Genomic DNA, 20,705 nt, shown 5'->3' with positions numbered 1-20,705 from the left:
TGTTAAAAACTAGTTCAACAACTAGCTTAGATTCTTAACTTTTTAAAACAGGTGGTACGATATAGTCAGCAGTTGCAAATGAATTAGAATAAAGGTTAACTATAGTGAAGATAATTTTTGGTATGGATTTGTGAAATCATTTTTAAACTTTTTATATTAAGTGATATTCAGAGAAGTCACATAAAATATTTTTTCTATAGTTTGGATCCAGTATGACTTAAACATTTTGCTAATCCTATGAAACATTCCAGTTACATTTGAAAGACTTAGTTTGTTAGCCTTCTAAGCAGATTATAGAGATACTCTCTTTTGGCTGAATATTTTAAGCTTTTATTTGATGAGGAAGTGGTACAGTTAAGTAGATCTAACATATTGGTATGGTTTTAAGATATCTAAGGTAAAAGCAAAGTTGAAATATTTAATTCAATATTTTAATTTTCAAAGTTGAAAAGTTAATATTTATTGTGTTCTTACTGTGTGTTTATACACTATAATCTAATTCTTACAATGACCCTAAAAGGTAGGTACTACTTTTATCCTCCTTATGGTGATAAGAATGCTGAGCTTCAGAAAATATTTTGCTCAAGGCAGTCCAAGAGCTGTTAAAAGTAAAGCCAGAATTGGAATCCAGGAGCTCTCCCTTCAGAGGTTGTATCATTAACCACAGTGCTGTGTACTTTCCACTGCTGGGCCATCGTGGCCGGTCATCTTGACAAATGAATGAATTTCAGTGTAGTTCATTTTATGGTATGATAGAATATGGTGTGCAAGAACGTTATTAAACATTTTTAAGTGTTTTGCAAAACACTGTGTTATTTGTGATACATAAATGCATCCTGTTAATTATGCTTTAAAAAACAACTATCAAAGAGAAATTCTGAAATTCTGGCTTTTAGTGAGTAATTAAAAATATTGGAAACTTCTAAAATTACTTGCTTTTAGTTGGAGAGAAAATTTTCTTTTTAGTTGGAAGAAATGCGAGATGGTGAATAGATTTTCTTACTTTTATTATTTGAAGAAATAACTGAAAGATATAGAGAAACTTGAAGATCTTAATTGTTATAATATTTACAGGAACAAATAGCAGCTTGAATTCAGTGCATGCCAGTTGTGTACTAGATACTACTTTAGACACTTCACATACTACAGACACATTTCATTCTTACAAGAAGTCTATGAGTTATCCTCATTGTATGGATTTCAGATTTTTCTAGAATGATTTTAAGTATTGGAATGATTTATTTAAACAACACAGTCCTTTTAATTCTGTTTTTGTTTTTTAGTAGTAAATGGTGATTAGATAATTGCAGCAAATATATTTAGGTTATTCTTTAACTACTACTTCATATTCTGCTGTACCCCCATTACTATACATATGTTCCCTTTCTCATTCTTTATACAGTGACCACACAGGCCTCTGCCCCTTTTCCTTGCCACTACACACTGATCCTTATTTGGTACACCCTGACTTTTAAGTGCAATTATACTTCCTTCCTAAATTTCAGTTCATTCCAAGTTATTATAATCACTTCCTCTTTCAAGTCTCTGCCAAGTCCTCCATTCAGTATCTGCATGTTTCCTATTCATATAAATTCCCTAACAGAGGAGTTATTTTTTTTTCTTGTTCTATGCCTCTTATAGTTTTTACTTGTGAATCAACAGAAATAGCTTCTAAATCTATCTTTTATATATGAACTACATATACATAGCAGTTTTATACTTATTATTTTTAGTGGTTGTATATATCTGGTTGTGTACAAGGGATTAAAAGATGTTATTAGCCTCCTGCAGTTTAAAAAATATATTTAAATCTGTCTTTAATTCACAGTGAGAAAAAATGTAACTATATTTCATTCTTCACATCTCACTGTTTTTTAGGTTTTATGGCAGTTAGATATATTCCGAAGAAGCTTGCGGGTTCTGACTGGACATGTTTGTCAAGGAGATGCCTGCATATTTTGTGCATTGAAGGTAACTTTTAATAGTTATAAAAAAAGCACTGTTGTTCCTCAAAAATTTTATTTGGTAGTTTGGTTTGTTTGACATATTTGGTTAGTTTATTTGTAATTAAAGTTATTGTCAGTGACTTAGAGTTTTGAAGATGAATTCTTAAAGGATGACTTATTCAGGTTTATGTTTCCATTTTCCTGTAAGAATAGGTTAATAGTCTAAACAGTGTAGCATTGTTAGAAACATTATATTTTTCATTATTTTGAAATAACCCTTTATTTATTTTAACAAATGTTTTTTTAGTTACTACTGAATTCTGGGTGCTGCTATAGTTACTAAGTATACCGCAGTGAATTGAACTAATAAAAAACACTGTTCTCATGTAGCTTCTATTCTTATGGGGGAGAAGAAAATAAGTAAACAAAATATAAAGTATGTTAGGTAATAATAATTGCAAAGGAGGAAGTATAAATCAGGGAAGGGAATGGTGAATGTTGAGTAGCAAGGAAAGCCTCACTGAGAAAGTGACATTTAAATCACGACTTGGAAGAGGGATGGAGTGGTCTAGAGCATTCCAGGCAGGCAGGGACACAGCCAGTGCAAAGACCCTGAGGTGGGCGCTCAAGGACACCTGAGCCCTGGCAGAAGCGTCATGAGCAGGGGACAGTGATGGGAGATGAGCTCAGAGGTAAGGTGAGTGCCCGTGGCTTCAGACATGTCTGCAGATTCTTTTGCACTCTTTTATCAAAGGGTGGAGTCTACTTTCTTGAAATGGATTGCCCTTAATGATTCATTTCCATCAAATAGAATGTGGCAGAAAAGGGATTAGGTTAGATTAGAAACATCAATAAAGCTTTCACCTGGCTCTTTCTGTCAGGGTACTCGTTCTTGGACATGAGTCACTATGCTGGTTACAGCTACAGCAAAGATCTCGGCCAGCAGGCACCACCAGCCACCAGCATCAGCTTCTAGAGGACTATCAGATGACCAGTGATCCCAGGATTCAGACTATTACAGATGACTGCACGTGCAGCAGAGTTGAGCTGTACTCACCCAAACCGCAGATTTGTGACCAAAATAAATGTTTTTAGTAACTAAGATTTGGGGTGGTTTTGTTAATGGAGCAATAAATAACTAGAACAAGAATCTGGATTGTGAAGGGTCCTTCTAGGCCTTTGTGAGGACCTTGATTTTTTCCTCTTGAGTGATTTGGGGAGTTGTGGGTATTGTTTTGAGTAGAGCTGTGATATAACCTGTGTTAACTAAGTATAATATTTGCCCTAGATCTCTCTGATCTCTTGGATGAGAGTAAATAGAATGGGGATGAAAGTGGAAACAGGGAGTCCAGTATATATTATCAACTCAGAAATGTCATTGAAATCTTTGCCCAAGAATTTAAGATTTGGTTATTGTTTTCAGAAGTAAATATTTCAGCCCTTACATCCTTGAATATTCTTATTACACACAAATATACATAATAAAGGAAAATGAAAGGTCATTTTCACACTTTGATTTACACTCCTAAAAAGACTGTTTAAGTAAGTCACCAAAGGAGGCAGTTGTATATTCCCTTTTTTAAATGGCAAAATAAGGTTGATGAAGAATTAATTTAAATCAAATTACAGTTTTGCATTTTATTTCCTCAGCAGTAATTTTTTTATAGTTTATTTATTTTTAATTGAAGGATAATTGCTTTGCAATATTGTTGATTTTTGCCGTACATCAATACAAATCAGTCATAGGTCTACATATGTCCCCTCCCTCTTAAACCTCCCTCCGACTTCCCACCTCATCCCACCCCTCTGGGTCGTCAGAGAGGCCTGATTTGAGTTCCCAGTCATGCGGGAAACTCCCACTAGCTGTCCGTTTTACATATGGTTGTGCATATGTCTCCATGCTGGTCTCTCCATTCATCAGATTCTCTCCTCTACCCCCCGCACCCCCCAGGCCCACTGACAGCGGTGGAGACGCAGACATGAAGAACAGTCTTCTACAATAAACTTTGAATGTTTTATCCAACTGTAGCCTTACACATCACCTGCCTCTTCCTCCTGCTTGCTTCCCCCACCTCAAAACACGTACTTGTGTGCACGCCTGCATACACGCGTGCACACACACACACATACAGTGCTGTCCTCCTCGAAGTTTCTCAGAGCTGCCTTTGATCTCTGGGTATCTTCGTTATTATTCCTTTTGTCTGGAATGATTTCCTTCCAGATGTCCCTGAGGCTGACACCCTTACTCCCTTTATGCCTCTCTCTCACGTGTTTTTTCTGTCAAGTGAGACGTTCCCTGACGACCCTAGGTAGTAGGTCACCTCCCTCCCTCCCTTCTACCCATGGCGTCCCTGTCCCTGTTGCACTACCCTATCTTTCCCTCTTGTTTTTTATTTCTTTGTTTTTTCTCTGTTGTACTTACTACCTCTTGACATATAATTACTTACTTGCTCTCTCCTCATTACTACAACTAGAATATGCATTCCACGAGGCAGGGTCTTTGTTTTCTGATGTAGAACACCACCACATATACCAGGAAATAAAAAAACAGATATTGAATGAACATCAGTCTTGTGCAGGATTAATACCTTCAACATTACCTGAAAAAGTTGACAACCCCAGATAAGAAATGATTTGTGAAAATATGTTTCATTTTTCAGCATCTGTACTTGTAGCTAAATTTTTTTTATTATGTTAAACATAACCTGGAAAAGTTGACTACCGATAAGAAATGACTTGTGAGATTATATGTTTCATTTTTTAACATCTGTAATAATAGCTAAAAATTTTTTTAATACCTTAAACATTACCTGGAAAAGTTGACTACCCAAATAAGAAGTGACTTGTGAAAATATGTTTCACTTTTTAGCATCTGTAATTGTAGCTAAAAAGTTTAGTTCTAGATATCTGATACCATTTAGCATCTTTCTTATTTTAGTAGTTTCTTATTTGTAAATTAAATTTTCTTATGTTGGTAGAATAAATTCTTATTTTCTAGCCTACTATATGTTGATCTTAAAAGCAATTTTTTTTATTTTGAGATGATATACCCCTTGAACTCCTAGGAGAAGGAAATGGCAACCCACTCCAGTATTCTTGCCTGGAAAATCCCATGGACTGAGGATCCTGGTAGGCTACAGTCCATGGGGTCGTGAACAGTCGGACACGACTGAGCAACTTCACTTCACCCCTTGAACTAATTGATGCAGAACATAATATGACCCATGCTTATTTGTAGGTTTACCACTGCAAACCTTCTTTTTCTCCTCACTTCCCTTCACCTAAGATGATTGTTGTAAAACTAGAACTTATTAAAAGTTTTGCATGCTTAAATACAATGAAGAAAATAGAAGACCAGATTAACACCTGTGTCACACATTCTTGAATAATATTCCCACTGCTAGTGAAGTTCCTGCTGTTTTATTTGATTATATGCTTATTTTTGTATAACATAATTTTAATTCCTACAGTATACTTTAACATTTAAAGCAGAATATCTCAAAACTCTTTGTAAACAACATAGACTACACTCAGCTAGGGAACAGTTTGAAATGGGCCACATCTCAGTCAGAATCTCTGAGAATGGGACTTGAGAACTTTTTATGTTTAATTCTTATGCACTAACCCTTGTTTAAGAGGCTGGGGCAACCATTTCTACATAATTCTTTGCACGGGATTTTAGAGCAAAAGACTGTATTAGCTTCTGAGTGTAGAGTTTCGAATTTATTGTAATGAAATTACTCAAGTGTTTTTTAGTTGTTGGTGTTAAACTTACTGGTTCATATATTTGTTGATTCCCAGACAATATTTGCACAATTTCAACACAGTCGAGAAAAAGCTCTTCCCTCGGATAACATAAGGCATGCTCTTGCAGAAAGCTTCAAAGATGAGCAGCGATTTCAACTTGGCCTTATGGATGATGCTGCAGAGTGCTTTGTAAGTATATCTGTTAATCCTTAGGTCAGGATAGTAGTTTGCATCCCTTAAATGATGTACCTTTTGAGACAAATGAAGCATAAATTTATAGCAGTGGAAAAGCATCAGAACGTAGATCCTTGTCTTACCTACTTTTCAAAGTTTTCAAAGCTCCACATGTGTTTTGTGTACTTTTGCTTTTGCTTGCTTGTGCTGCTCTAATTTTTGAGAGCTAGGATACTAAAATACTTTAATATTTATTTATTGGAGCAAAAAGGCTTACTTTGTATAAATCATATCACTTAAGTAATTGTTCTGTTCCCGCAGGGATTGCACACACAACACACTCTCCCAGTAGCATTTCTCATTTCATGCAGTGATTCTCTCTGGAAAAGAAGAGGATCTTGACTTGCAGCTATCAGGGGCAGCAGTTCTCTTAGCCAGCTTATTCCAGGTTGAGAATCACTGACTGAGGTTTATGTTTTGAGACTCTGTTACCACCATACTGATAAATAGAGCATTCCTTTGCTGAAGGACATAGGTTGTATACTTTCTGAAATGTGCATGTTGATGATTAATTGTTTCAGTAACATAGATGTCACCTTTACTTAAGATGTGTGTGTGCTCAATTGATCAGTCGTGGTCTGATTCTGCGATACTGTGGCCTGTAGCCCGCCAGGCTCCTTTCACCATGAGATTCTCCAGGCAAGAATACTGGAGTGGGTTGCCATTTCTTCCAGGGAATCCTCCCGACCCAGGGATTGAATCCATGTTTTCTGCATCTCCCTCACTGGCAGACGGATTCATTACCACTGAGCCACCAGGGGATCCCTGGCTACTAGTGTCCTTTTTACCCCATCCTTCAAGTTTATTCTTAACAGCCATCATGTTAACAGAATTTTTTTCAGATAAATGCTTACACATCAAATATTTATGTGATTCAAATCTGACTCTCTTCTGACATTTAAGGCTTTTTACATTTATACTCCAGCTTATCTCTGTTTTCTTTTTGAATTTTCCCTTAGTGAGATAGTTTCATTCTGTTCCTCAAACATGTCTTTTAAATTCCTGTTTTATAGACTTTGCTCAAGTTCTTGAGATATTCAGAACTTTCCTAATCTGTTATTTGTTACAGTTCAGCCTGTCAGGCCTGCTAGATAATGTATCATCAAAGCACCCCAGTACATTCTCCAAATTTCCAAGGAATTTATTACTCTCTATAGAATTCATTTGTCATTTATGTTTTTAAATGAACATCTTGAATCTTTTCTCAGACAGGTGGAAAGCTCCTTGACTAGTGCCCTTGCCATGTTGACTAAAGTGGGACAAAAATAGCACACACAGTCATGAAATATGCTTTTCATACTTCTCATGTTTATAATTGTCCATTGTTTAAAATATAGATAGATTTTGCACAATACTGATTTCACTTAAATGAAATATACTAATCCATGATATGATAATTCACAGGATATCTAGAAATGCAGACTTAATTAAATGAATTGTTATAACTGTCCTGAGGCAAAGGAAGGGATATTAACTAATTAAAAGAATTCATTGGTTAAGCTTTGGTGAAAAGAATAATTTGTTAAAGAAATTAGTAACTCTTATTGATCTGTTTTACAAATCCAACCTTTTATTTGAAGTTTGTTGAAGAGTAGATTCCTTGCATTAGAGTGTTAGTTCAGGTTTTGCAAACCTTTATCATTGATGTTTTAAGTTCTATAGACTATCTAAATGATCCGAGCAGAGTATTTTGTTTTTTAATTAATTGCTTTTTCTCAGTGGGAAAACATTGAGAACATAGGAAGTCTAGTTTTCTGATATTAAATTCTAGATGTCAGCTACCATGAATTGATTTTTTTTTAATCTTTTATTAAAATTATGTTACATTATAATGTTTCTTTTATGAATTTTTTAAAGCTGACACTACAAAAGAATAATTGAGCAGCATTTGAAGGCTTGGATAAAGAGGAAAACTGAAAAACTGACAACATATATGACACTCAATTTAACATTTTGGAAAATCTTTAGATTTTTAAATTTGTAAAGCTAAAAAGAGTTGTATTTGAAGTGTCCTATGCAAGATTTGCAATTCATTTGTCTTTTAATTTTTCAATTAGGAAAATATATTGGAGAGGATTCATTTTCACATTGTGCCAAGCAGAGATGCAGACATGTGTACCTCTAAATCTTGTATCACTCACCAGAAGTTTGCTATGACTCTGTATGAACAGGTGAGAGGGCTTCACTGTTTTAGTAGAGGATATGTTTATGTTTTATGATTGATAAATTAGACATGTGTTTTTACCTACAGTGTGTGTGTCGTAGCTGTGGAGCATCATCAGATCCTCTACCCTTTACAGAATTTGTACGGTACATTTCTACAACAGCCCTGTGGTAAGAGCTTATTAAAGCATATTTACCAGAGATGTTAGTAGTAATGTGTGTGATCACATTGAGCCTCTACTTTATGAAACTATAGCATATATGAATATCTACTCTGTGAGATGCACAAATGTGCTACCATCACAGGTACTAGGTGATGTCTATCTCAGTTTTGGTTGTTTCTGATTTACCAAATATAGATGTCACTCAGTACTGACAAATGTACAAAATATTAGTCAAAATGTTTATTTATCTATTTATATTTATAGCAAGGTTTTGGAACTATGGAAGAGAGCTAAGTTGAATGGTAAGTGAAACTGTACGTGATTTCTTCATTTTTGCTAAGGTGTTACCTTTGCAGTGACCATGTCCCTGCGTGGTGATGGAAGCTAGGGTAAGCAGATGAGGAAGAAAAAAATAAAAATAACCCTCTGTTAGATTTATTGGATTTAAAGCTTCAACATTCACCTGAAATAAAAATTTGCCAGGCTTGTCTGTCCCCTTACCCCCTTCCTGATCTTGAACTAGCTTAGGGATCCAAAGGTGATGCCTAGGCTTTACATAATAAGAATTGTTTGAACACTGCAACAGGTATTTGAGAGTATAAGTATTTGATGTATGAAAGCATTGAATAAGATAATAAATGTTTGCAGATACTTTAATACTTTAATACAAAAGATAAAACATGGAACAGTCATTATCAATCAGTATACATCAGTATAGCAGTTAGCTGCTAAATGCTACCAGTGTTTTTATCTCTGTACAAAGTGAGTGTTAGGTGCTCATCAATTTCATGCTGTTATTAAACTTCCTTGATATTTTGGATATAGCACATTATTTTTTAAAGATCATCCAATGTAGTAAGTTGGTAATTTGTATATATACAGAGCTGGGAAACATAGGTTTAAAAGAACAGTCTTTAAACTTTAGTTAGTTGTAGTCAATTTGATTCATCTGATATGAAAAGTAGAATGGTGTTTGAATAAGGATAGACCGCAAATTAAAAACTATAAAACTTTAGGTCTATTTTGAAAGTGGAAAATTACAGTGCTCTGAGACAGTATGTTAGGTAAAAAGAATTAGAGTCCCATCCGTTTCTTCCTGGTCCACAACATGAATTGCAAAAGCCCAGACTTTGAATCCTAATTATCTTTCTTCTTATTGGTTATAAGTATTGAATACAATTGTTCAGTTGCAAGAGCCCAGACTTTGAATTCTAATTATCTTTCTTTTTATTTGTAATAAATATTGAATACAGTTGTTCAATGCTATTATGTTCTAGGCTTTACATAAATTGTTGCTTTTAATCTTAACAAAAACTTTTGTTTTTCAAAAATAGGCTTAATAAGATTAATCTGGTAAATGGATGAATTAAGATTGAAACCCAGGTCTAGGTTAATTTCAAATTCAAAATATGTCTGGTTAAACACCACCCTGATGCTGTCAATTTTGTAAAAAAAAAAAAAAAAACATTACGTGCACCTTGAATGAGCCTGTCAGATTTAGTGATTTCTGGTCTGCTTAGCGTGAAGTGCTTTAGAGGAACTGGTACATTAAGTTGTTACTGAATATTGCCTATTATTGTAACTATTGAACTGCAAAATAAATCCAGCTCTGGGAAGGTTAAATTACTATAAAATAAAACCAGAACACCAAGAATAGAAACTAGTAGGAGTATTGAGCTTGCATTATGTATCTTTTTGGAAATACTAAGTAGTTGTCTCAGTTCAGTTCTGTTCAGTCGCTCAGTCGTGTCCAACTCTTTGCATCCTCATGGACTGCAGCTCGCCAGGCCTCCCTGTTCATTGGACAGCTCCTGGAGTTTACTCAAACTAATGTCTATTGAGTCGGTGAAGCCATGATGCTATCCAGCCATCTCATCCTCTGTCATCCCTTTCTCCTCCTGCCTTCAATCTTTCCCAGCATCAGGGTCTTTTCAAATGAGTCAGTTCGTCGCATCAGGTGGCCGAAGTATTGGAGTTTCTTGGAAGGAGCAGCAGTCCTTCCAATGAGTACTCAAGACTGATCTCCTTTAGGATGGAGTGATTGGATCTCCTTGCAGTCCAAGGGACTCTCTAGAGTCTTCTCCAGCTCCACAGTTCAAAGGCTGAATTCTTTGTTGCTCAGCTTTCTTTAAGTCCAACTCTCACATCCATCCATGACTACTGGAAAAACCATACCTTTGACTAGATGGACCTTTGTTGGCAAAGTAATGTTTCTGCTTTTTAATATGCTGAAAATTCCAAGGAGCAAGCATCTTTTAAGTTCATGGCTGCAGTCACCATCTACAGTGATTTTTGGAGCCCCCCAAAATAAAGTCTGTCACTGTTTCCACTATTTCTCCATCTATTTCCCATAAAGTGATGGGACCAGATGCCATGATCTTAGTTTTCTGAATGTTGAGTTTTAATCCAGCTTTTTCACTCTGCTCTTTCACGTTCATCAAGAGGCTCTTTAATTCTTCTTCACTTTCTGCCATAAGGGTGGTGTCATTTGCATATCTGAGGTTATTGATATTTCTCCCTGCAATCTTGATTCCAGCTTGTGCTTTATCCAGCCCAACATTTCTCATGATGCTGGGTTGTAGTTGTCTAATGATACTTAATATCCTGTTATGTGAAAATTAGACTCTAGAAGAGGTTGGATAGAAATTGACACAGATAACCTTCCCTAGATTCTTTAAGAAATGGTTAGCATTCGTAATAGGAACAAAAAGCACAAACCTGGCTTAAGTAGCTTTGGTTGTGATTTCTGCTTTAATCATCAAAGGGCCTTCTCTTAGGTGAAAATAATTTTGTGTCTGGAAACTTTAAGCTAGAGAGGGAGACTTTCCTAAAGTTTGTTGTTCTTGTTAGGCAAAAGATGAAACTCAAGTCTCTCTTTGTTAAGTAATAATGTAAAAGAAACAGCTTACAATTACCTTGAGATGGAGCATCTTACATCAATTCATATAGTTCCAAACAATGGTGTGTGATTTCATGTTATTTTATCCTGTTTTTGACCTAATTTCTTTCATTATATACTGCCAAATTTCATTATGTTTCATGTCATGGAAATTTACTTTATGGCTAACTTTTCTAACAAAATTATGTTTTAAGGTAGAAAAAATGATCATACCTATATTAATAACTTAATATTTTTGATGCAAAAATATTAGATCTTTTTTAAGTTCATAGGCCAGATTTGGGAACCTTTGTTTCTTTCGTAGCAATGAAGTTGAGAGAATGATGGAAAGGCATGAGCGCTTTAAGCCTGAAATGTTCGCAGAATTGCTGCAAGCAGCAAATACAACTGATGACTACAGGAAATGTCCTGTAAGTATAATTCAGAAAATGTTGGTGTGTGTCTATGTTTGTAAATTTGAGAATAGAAATTGCCATGCAAATATTAATTAAATCTGGAACTAATTCTAAGAATTACTTTTTTTAGTGTTCTTGAGGTAATTTATACCGTTGAGCTCTTTACTTCATTATTTCTTTAAAAGCATGTTACTTTGTGAAGGATTTAAGGTGGCATATGTTGATTACTTTTAAGCTCTGAAGCCTGTCATTTGACTAAACTGAAAATTTCATTTTTGTTTTTCTTTAAACATTACAAATGGTATTATTCTTTTCTCAGGTGATATTGTTAGTGACTTTAAGGTCATTATTTCTGCTTTTCTTAAGGTTGAATTTTTATTTTAACAGATTTACAATAGTACCACAGAAAAGTTCTGTGATTTAAAATAAATTTGTTTAATCAATAATTAAGACCGATAGTTTGTTAGAAGTCTTTTAATATGCTGAATAAATTTCTGATACATACTTTGCATAATACAAACTAGGTAAGGCATTACCTTTGATATATTTGTTTTGATAATTTCTAGAGTTTGTCTTTTTTGTTTTTCCTTAGAGTAACTGTGGCCAGAAAATAAAAATTCGGCGTGTTTTAATGAACTGCCCAGAGATTGTTACAATTGGTTTAGTCTGGGACTCTGAGCATTCTGACTTGACTGAAGATATTGTTCGGAATCTGGCAACCCAGCTTTATCTTCCTGGGGTATAATAATTCTTTTCATTCTCTTCCTTTTTGTTTTTAAATTCCTCTGAAACATCTTCATATATTACACTGTATGTTGTTTTTCAGAACTAAATTTTCTTTCTAAAGGAAATAATTTGCAGATGTAACTCTGATAAAGTTACATCAAATCAGGCTAACTGGAATGCCTTTCTTGCTTTCTGTTATAAACTAATCCATCATATACTCTATCCTTTTTATCACTCTAGAATAATGATGATATGATACTGTATGCATCTGTGTATATGCTTGTTTGGGTGTATATGATAATGATTATAAATTATAAATATCAATCTAGAAAATGTTAAGGTTTAAAATTTATCTGTAGATGTACAGAACAGACTTTTGGACTCTGTGGGAGAAAGCGAGGGTGGGATGTTCCGAGACAACAGCATCGAAACATGTATATTATCTATGGTGAAACAGATCACCAGCCCAGGTTGGATGCATGAAACATGTGCTCAGGCCTGGTGCACTGGGAAGACCCAGAGGGATTGGGTGGAAAGGGAGGTGGGAGGGGGGATCGGGATGGGGAATACATGTAAATCCATGGCTGATTCATGTCAATGTATGGCAAAAACCACTACAATATTGTAAAGTAATTAGCCTCCAACTAATAAAAATAAATGAAAAAAAAATATTTAGAAAACACAGACATATGAAATGAGGAAAAATTAAACTACTTATAATACAAAAAAAAAAATTTATCTGTAGCTCTGATTTTTTAATGTGCATATTACTATCTTATTTTAAATTGATTTATATTACAGTTAAACTTTTAGTTATCTTTTAGGTAGTATGGTTAATATATATTAAAATATGCGATTCAACCATTATCAGGAAATGTGTGATTTATCTCATTTTGTTTTATGTATGTAAAGTGTCTGTTCTGTATTCAAGATGCTGTGCTACTGAACTAAATTGTAATAATTACATTTTGTTAGACATCATGTTTCTTATAGACTAATTGAAAATAATAATTCTGTTAACAGTGCGATGTGGTGTCTTTAGTACTAATAAAATATCAGTTTGGGACAGTATGCATGAGAAATGTTTGTCATAAAGAATCAAATGCATGATTCATCAGATGATTGTTCCTCGTCTTTGAAAAGATAACTATTAAATATACATTATTTTTAAACAGCTTTTTTATAGAGTTACTGATGAAAATGCCAAAAATAGTGAACTTCACCTTGTTGGCATGATTTGCTACACCAGCCGACATTACTGTGCCTTTGCTTTTCATACCAAGAGTTCCAAATGGGTATTTTTTGATGATGCAAATGTGAAAGAGGTAAGTGACACTTGACTAACTGGAATAATTACTGTGGTTTTTACTTTTGAGGGGTAAATGATATAATAATGATAAAATTATATAAAAATAATAATTATATGCAAATACTTACATAAATTAGTAATAAGTTGACTTAAATATAATAGCATCTTTAAAGACCTTCAGTATTAAAAATTAGAAAGCCAAATCAGTTCAGTTCAGTCGCTCAGTCATGTCCAACTCTTTGCGACCCCATGAACTGCAGCACGCCAGGCCCGCCTGTCCATCACCAACTCCCAGAGTCCACCCAAACCCATGTTTATCGAGTCAGTGATGCCATCCAACCATCTCATCTTCTGTCATCCCCTTCTCCTCCTGCCCTCAATCTTTCCCAGCATCAGGGTCTTTTCCAGTGAGTCAGCTCTTCACATCAGGTGGCCAAAGGATTGGAGTTTCAGCTTCATCAGTCCTCCAATGAACACCCAGGACTGATCTCCTTTAGGATGGACTGGTTGGATCTCCTTGCAGTCCCAGGGACTCTCAAGAGTCTTCTCCAATACCACGGTTCAAAAGCATCAATTCAGTGCTCAGCTTTCTTTATAGTCCAACTCACATCGTACATGACCACTGGAAAAACCATAGCCTTGGTTAGATGGACCTTTGTTGGCAAAATAGTGTCTCAGCTTTTTAATAGGTTGGTCATAACTTTCCTTCCAAGGAGTAAACGTCTTTTAATTTCATGGCTGCAATCACCATCTGCAGTGATTTTGGAGCCCCCCAAAATAATGTCTGACACTGTTTCCACTGTTTCCCATCTATTTGCCATGAAGTGATGGAAAGATGCCATGATCTTAGTTTTCTGAATGTTGAGCTTTAAGCCAACTTTTTCAGTCTCCTCTGTCACTTTCATCAAGAGGCTTTTTTAGTTCTTCTTCACTTTCTGCCATAAGGGTGGTGTCATCTGCATATCTGAGATTATTGATATTTCTCTCGGCAATCTTGATTCCAGCTTGCGTTTCTTCCAGCCCAGTGTGTCTCATGATGTACTCTGCATAGAAGTTAAATAAGCAGGGTGACAATATACAGCCTTGACGCACTCCTTTTCCTATTTGGAACCAGTCTGTTGTTCCATGTCCAGTTCTAACTGTTGCTTCCTGACCTGCATACAGGTCTCACTAGGCATAAAAGAAGTACAAATTCAATTCACAATGAGATTGCATTACTCACCTATTAGAATGCCTAAAGTTAAAAAGACTGTTCACACCAAAAGCTGACCAGGATGTGGAACAGCTGGATCTCTCACGAGGCTGATGGAAGTGCAAAATTGGATAATCACTTGAGAAAACAGTTATAAATTCAAATGTATACTTAGCATACAACCTAGCAATTCCACTCCTGTAAAAGCATGTATCCATACATTATTTATAATTCAGTGTTCTTAGTAGTTCTATTTATAGTAACCAAAACTAGAAACAAAACCAAAACTCAAATAGATAAAGATAACTCATCGGGTAAATAGAGAAAGAAGTTGTGGTATAACCATACAATGGAACATGATAATCAGCAATAAAAGGAATGAGCTATTGATACAGACAACTATTGAGTGTGGAAAAATCTCAAAAGCATTTTGCTAAATGAGAGATGTACAAGCTGGATTTAGAAAAGACAGAGGAACCAGAGATGAAATTGCCAACATCTGTTGGATCATAAAAAAAAGCAAGGGAATTCCCCCCCAAAAATCTACTTCTGCTTCACTGACTATGCTAAAGCCTTTGACTGTATGGATCACAACAAAGTGTGGAAAATTCTTAAAGAGATGGAAATACCAGACCAGCTTAGCTGCCTCCTGAGGAACCTGAGTGCAGGACAAGAAGCAAGAGTTAGAACCAGATATGGAGCAATTGGACTGGTTCAAAATTGGGAAAGGAGTACATTAGGCTATCAGTTTTCACCTTGCTTATTTAACATATATGCAGAGTACATCATATGACATGCCAGGCTGGATGACTCACAAGCTAGAATCACGATTACCAGGAGAAATACCAACAACCTCAAATATGCAGATGATAACCACTCTAATGGTAGAAAGCAAAGAGGAACTCAAGAGCATCTTGATAGAGGAGAGTGAAAAAGCTGCCTTAAAACTCAACATTCAAAAAACTAACATCATGGCGTCCAGTCTCATCACTTCATGGCAAATAGAAGAGGAAAAAGTGGAAACAGTGACAGACTCTACTTATTTAATACTTTGATATGGCAGTTTATTAAGAAGTTCCGTTTGTCAGTTTGCAGCAGCATTTTGGCACTCCTATTTTGCATCCTTATAGTTTAAATTGTCAAAATTTGAAGAAAGAACTGGGTATATGGTCACTCTGAGTTTTAGGTTTGTTTTGTTTTCAAATTAGTCTAGTTTTTCAAGTATCTCCGAATCCCAAGTAAAGAGAGTAAACAGCTAAGTGTGTGTAATATGAACAGGCTCCTCAGGAATTTTTAAAGGTCCTTTTCTTCTCTAAGCTAATATTCTAGAAAGCTTTTTTGTTTCTTTGGTTTTATTTTTGAATGAATGTTAGAGAGGTGTAATTTACAAACATTAAAATGCACCCGTTGTAAGTTTACAGGGGATAGTAATAGCTGCGTACGTGCCTGTGTAACCTCCACGTTCATTGTATGGAGCATTTTCATGACTCCAGAAAATCGTGCCGTCTCTTTGCCATCGTCACCTTTCCACCCTGCTGCTGCTAAGTCATGGCAGTCGTGTCCAACTCTGTGTGACCCCATAGACGGCAGCCCACCAGGCTCCCGTCCCTGGAATTCTCCAGGCAAGAACACTGGAGTGGGCTGCCATTTCCTCCTCCAGTGCATCAAAGTGAAGTCGCTCAGTCGTGTCCGACTCTTCACGACTCCATGGACTGCAGCCTACCAGGCTCCTCCGTCCATGGGATTTTCCATGCAAGAGTACTCGAGTGGGGTGCCATTGCCTTCTCCGCTTTCCACTGTAGGCCCCAGGAAATCACTGATCTCACCATAGATTAGTTTTGCTCACTTTACAGGTTTTATATGTGTGGTATCTTACAATGTGTATTCTCTGTGTTTGGCCTCCTTTGCTAAGCATATACATATCTTTTAACATACAGTCATATATTATAATGTGTATTGTGTTGTGTGTGTCAATGCCTTATTTTCATTGTTGTGTTCCATTTTATGACCGAATAACAGTTTATCCATTCACTTGAGTTATGAACAGTCTTAGTGTGAAAGTCCTGTTTTCCCTTAATCTTAGGTAACATCCAGAAGTTGGATTTCTGGGTTGTATGGTGTGTGTTAATCTTTACAAGGGACTGGCAACAAATTGATCTCCAAAGTGATTGTACAGTTTACATCCCTGCCAGCCATGTACTGGAGTTCCAGTTGCTCCACATTCCCAGGAGCACTCCGTGTTGGTGGTCATCTTAACCCTTATAGCGAATGTATGATGTTATCTCAGTGTGGTTTTAATTTGCATTTCTCTTATGGTTAATATTGTCTTAAGTATTCTTTCATGTGCTTATTGGCCATTTTTAATGTCTTTTTGGTTAAGTGTTCAGATGTGTTGTACATTTTTCAAATTGGATTATCTTATTGATGAGTTGTAGTCATTCTTTATTCTGGTCACCAGTTCTTTATTGGATATATGTGACTTTTTTTCATTTTCTTAATGATGTCTTTCAAAGAGCAGAAGTTATTAATTCATTTTGATGAAGCCAGTTTTATAATTTTTTTCTTCTCTGACTTGTTTGATATCCTATCTAAGAAATCTTTACCTCCCCCAAGGTTGTTAAGATTTTATCTTTCGTTTTCTTCTATAGGGCTTCCCTGGAGGCTCAGACAGTAAAGAATCTGCCTGCAATGCAGGAGACTGGATTCAATCCCTGGGTCGGGCACATCCCCTGGAGAAGGAAATGGCAACCCACTCCAGTATTCTTGCTTAAGAAATCCTATGGATAGAGGAGCCTGGCAGGCAATAGCCCATGGGATTGCAAGGAGTTGGCCACCACTGAGTGACTAACACTTTCACAGCACTTTCTTCTTTATAGTTTTTCCATGACTCATTCGGAATTCATTTTTATGCTTTTAGTGAAATGATGTCAAAGTTCATTTTTTCATATGGCCATCCACTTGTTCCAGCACCATTTGTTTAATAGACCATTATATTTCTCCATTAAACTGCTTGAAGTCTCAAAAGTCAGTCAACCATGTATATGTAAAGCCTTTCAAAATTTGATATTCTAGATCTTGATACAGAAAGTGTATATAATCTTGCTCATCAATTTTTTAATGATAATCTTTAAAAGATTTTTATGTTGACAAGTTTCTAAATAAAATTAATTGTATAATCTGATGAATAGTTGAACTGCTAGTATCTGGGTGTCTTTAAAATTTTTTTAATATACAAAATAATTCAGTCTCTGCCTTTTCATGTAATGCATTGATTGCAAAGTTCTGTTTCTATTCATTGTGATTTTTTAAGGTTGGAAGTAGATGGAAAGATGTGGTCTCCAAGTGTATCCGATGCCATTTCCAGCCATTGCTTTTGTTTTATGCAAACCCAGATGGCACAGCAGTTTCCACTGAAGATGCACTCAGGCAGGTCATCAACTGGTCACATCATAAATCTATTGCAGAAAATATAGGTAATTCTTCTTTAAATGTTCTTTTTAGTGTTTTTCATTGTCAGAATCACACTAGGAATACTAATATACTGAATATGAAATGAATGTTGTGGATAATCTCAAAATTTAGTTTCAGTGGAGTCCAGGAAAATCCTATACTTTGAGTTAGTCTTTATAAAGAAGCTTTGCTCATCTGTGGCCTCAGAAGCACCTTCAGCAGCCACCCACCACCCTGCTCACACAAGCCCAGGAGGGGTTACTTGGCTGGTACCTCTTACTAGTGATGAGTACTGAGATTTCAAGTAAGTTAGTACACCAGAAGAGTCCAGAGGAGCTAGGCCACTTTTGAATGTATTAACAGTGCATGTAGAAATCCTTAAAAGATGTCAGTCCTCTAAGTTTTTTAATAATTTTCTCGTTAGTATTAAAAGTGTCTGAAAAGATGATTCAAATCTCTCTTCTTCTGGTAGATAGGATGAAGGGAATGAACCATTTTTGTTGGTCTTTTTAAGGATGTGAAAAGCCCTCGATTTCTAAGTCAGAAAATTCAAAAGAAAACGGATTTGGTGATCAGACAAAACAGAGAGAAAATCAGAAATTTCAAGCAGATAGCATTTCATCATTTAATCGGAGCCACATTCAAACAAGTGGCGGTAAAGGACCAGGTATGTTTTTTTTTGGGGGGGGGGGTTGTTCTGTGCAACATGTGGGATCTTCATTCCCCAACCAGGGATTGAACCGTTGGACTGCCAGAGAATTCCCAACCAGGTATATACCTAAATTTTCATTTTTACATTGTCCTTGAGTAGTTAAGCTTCCCTGCTTTTCACTTACTGTGTATAATTCTTTTTAAAGACCAGAAAGAGAATCCTTAACTAGCTTTTCTTGGCCATGAAGAGAAAATAGCAAGTAGAAACAAAATTTTGTCTTCTGACTTAAGCATTTGTCTGAGACCTTTAGTTTTATTTGAACTTTGATTCGACTGGTGGTTGAGTTTTTCCGTGTGCTCAAGGCTGTACCTAATAGGCTGGAGGCAATCTGGACTGTCACCAAAGAAAGCTATGATATGGATATAGCCTTTCCTTCAAGGAGTTAGTTATTAACTTGGAGAGGAAAAACATTTAGTTAATAATTTGGCTTGTATGCCAAAATTAAATTTAGCATTAGTGAATGCAACAGGAGTTTGAAGTTACTATTGTTGTAGTTTATTTTTAACCTCTTGTTTATTCCACTCTCTCTTGTCATTATCAACCTACAACTTTAATTTTCACAAATGAAGATCTGTGGTTACGATCCAACATGAGATATCAAAGTATGGTGTATAATTATGGTTTAGAAATATATATAACTAATTGAGTGACTTTTGAGGATGATTTTATAAAGAGCTTTAAAATATATTAATGAAATAATGTCTAACCATAAAGTAACCCATTTAAGCAAGAGTGATAAGATTCAGAATTAACAATTATCGTTAACAAAAAACTAAAATAAATGCTTTTTAAAGTTCTTAATGGAACTATACCTTTTTCCATGGAACTATACCTTTTTCCATTTTATATATTCATCTGTATCTTGTTAATATATTGCATCTTAAATTTTAAATGTAGTGCAGTTTGTACTTTTATTGATAGCATGAAAAATGATCTGTGTTGTTATAAGAATTTTTTTTTTTTTAGTTAAGTCAAGTCACAGTGATCAAAGGGAAAAAATAAAAGACATTTCCAGAGAATGTGCTCTAAAAGCCATTGAACAGAAAAACTTACTTTCCTCAGAAAGGAAAGATTTGGAAAAGGGACAGAGAAAAGATTTGGGTAGACATAGAGGTAAGTTAAGAACTTGTAGCATTCATTGGAAAAAGGCAGCCACAATCTTACTTTAAAGCTAACTTTTATAAATTAATACAGTTTAATATGATTTCTTTAGATATGTTATATATCTTAGTATGATTTCTATAATATGCCTGTTACATCTATAGATGTAAAATTTTCCTAGTTCTTATTCAATTATAGCCTGGAAAATTTGTGTTTTTTTATAGTTTTACCTTTTAACTATAAATTCAATTCACCTGTATGGTACATTCAAATACAACGAAGGTTATACAATTAAATAAAAAGAAATTTTTTTCCTGCAACCCTTGACCTTTGCTCTGTTCTGCTGTTAACAGTTTCCATGATCATATCTTACTTTTATGGTTTTATACCCTTTTCTTTATGGACGTATCATGATTTAACTGATACTTCTAGGCTTTAAAACTTGATTTAATATTCTTGCTGCAGTGAAATCCTTTCACAGTTACCTTTGTGTACTTTTTGCATGTAGCCATAGCATAAAATTTTTTCAGAATGATTACTGGGTTAGAGTATGTTTATTTTCAGTTTTGATCGGTGTGGCTCAATTGCCCTCCTAAAATATTTGACAGTCTGCACTCCCACCAATGGTGATTAAATATCTGTTTCCAACAATAATTGGTTTAGTAAA

At 35.3% G+C, this 20,705-nt stretch overlaps 1 protein-coding gene across 1 annotated transcript in view; it reads left to right on the top strand.

The window, feature by feature from the left end:
* USP53 (ubiquitin specific peptidase 53) overlaps positions 1-20,705 on the top strand; it is a 53,278-nt gene that overhangs the window by 19,484 nt on the left and 13,089 nt on the right. Inside the window, exons 3-12 of the mRNA XM_065907626.1 lie at positions 1,879-1,971; positions 5,748-5,882; positions 7,985-8,098; positions 8,179-8,261; positions 11,458-11,563; positions 12,141-12,287; positions 13,450-13,599; positions 18,086-18,248; positions 18,740-18,892; positions 19,904-20,050. Of these exons, the coding sequence (XP_065763698.1) occupies positions 1,879-1,971; positions 5,748-5,882; positions 7,985-8,098; positions 8,179-8,261; positions 11,458-11,563; positions 12,141-12,287; positions 13,450-13,599; positions 18,086-18,248; positions 18,740-18,892; positions 19,904-20,050 (1,291 nt within the window). The remainder of the gene's footprint in view (positions 1-1,878; positions 1,972-5,747; positions 5,883-7,984; positions 8,099-8,178; positions 8,262-11,457; positions 11,564-12,140; positions 12,288-13,449; positions 13,600-18,085; positions 18,249-18,739; positions 18,893-19,903; positions 20,051-20,705) is intronic.

Source organism: Muntiacus reevesi, chromosome 16, assembly GCF_963930625.1.
Source record: "Muntiacus reevesi chromosome 16, mMunRee1.1, whole genome shotgun sequence".
NCBI classification, from domain to species: domain Eukaryota; kingdom Metazoa; phylum Chordata; class Mammalia; order Artiodactyla; family Cervidae; genus Muntiacus; species Muntiacus reevesi.
This window is presented reverse-complemented; position numbering and strand designations above follow the sequence as displayed.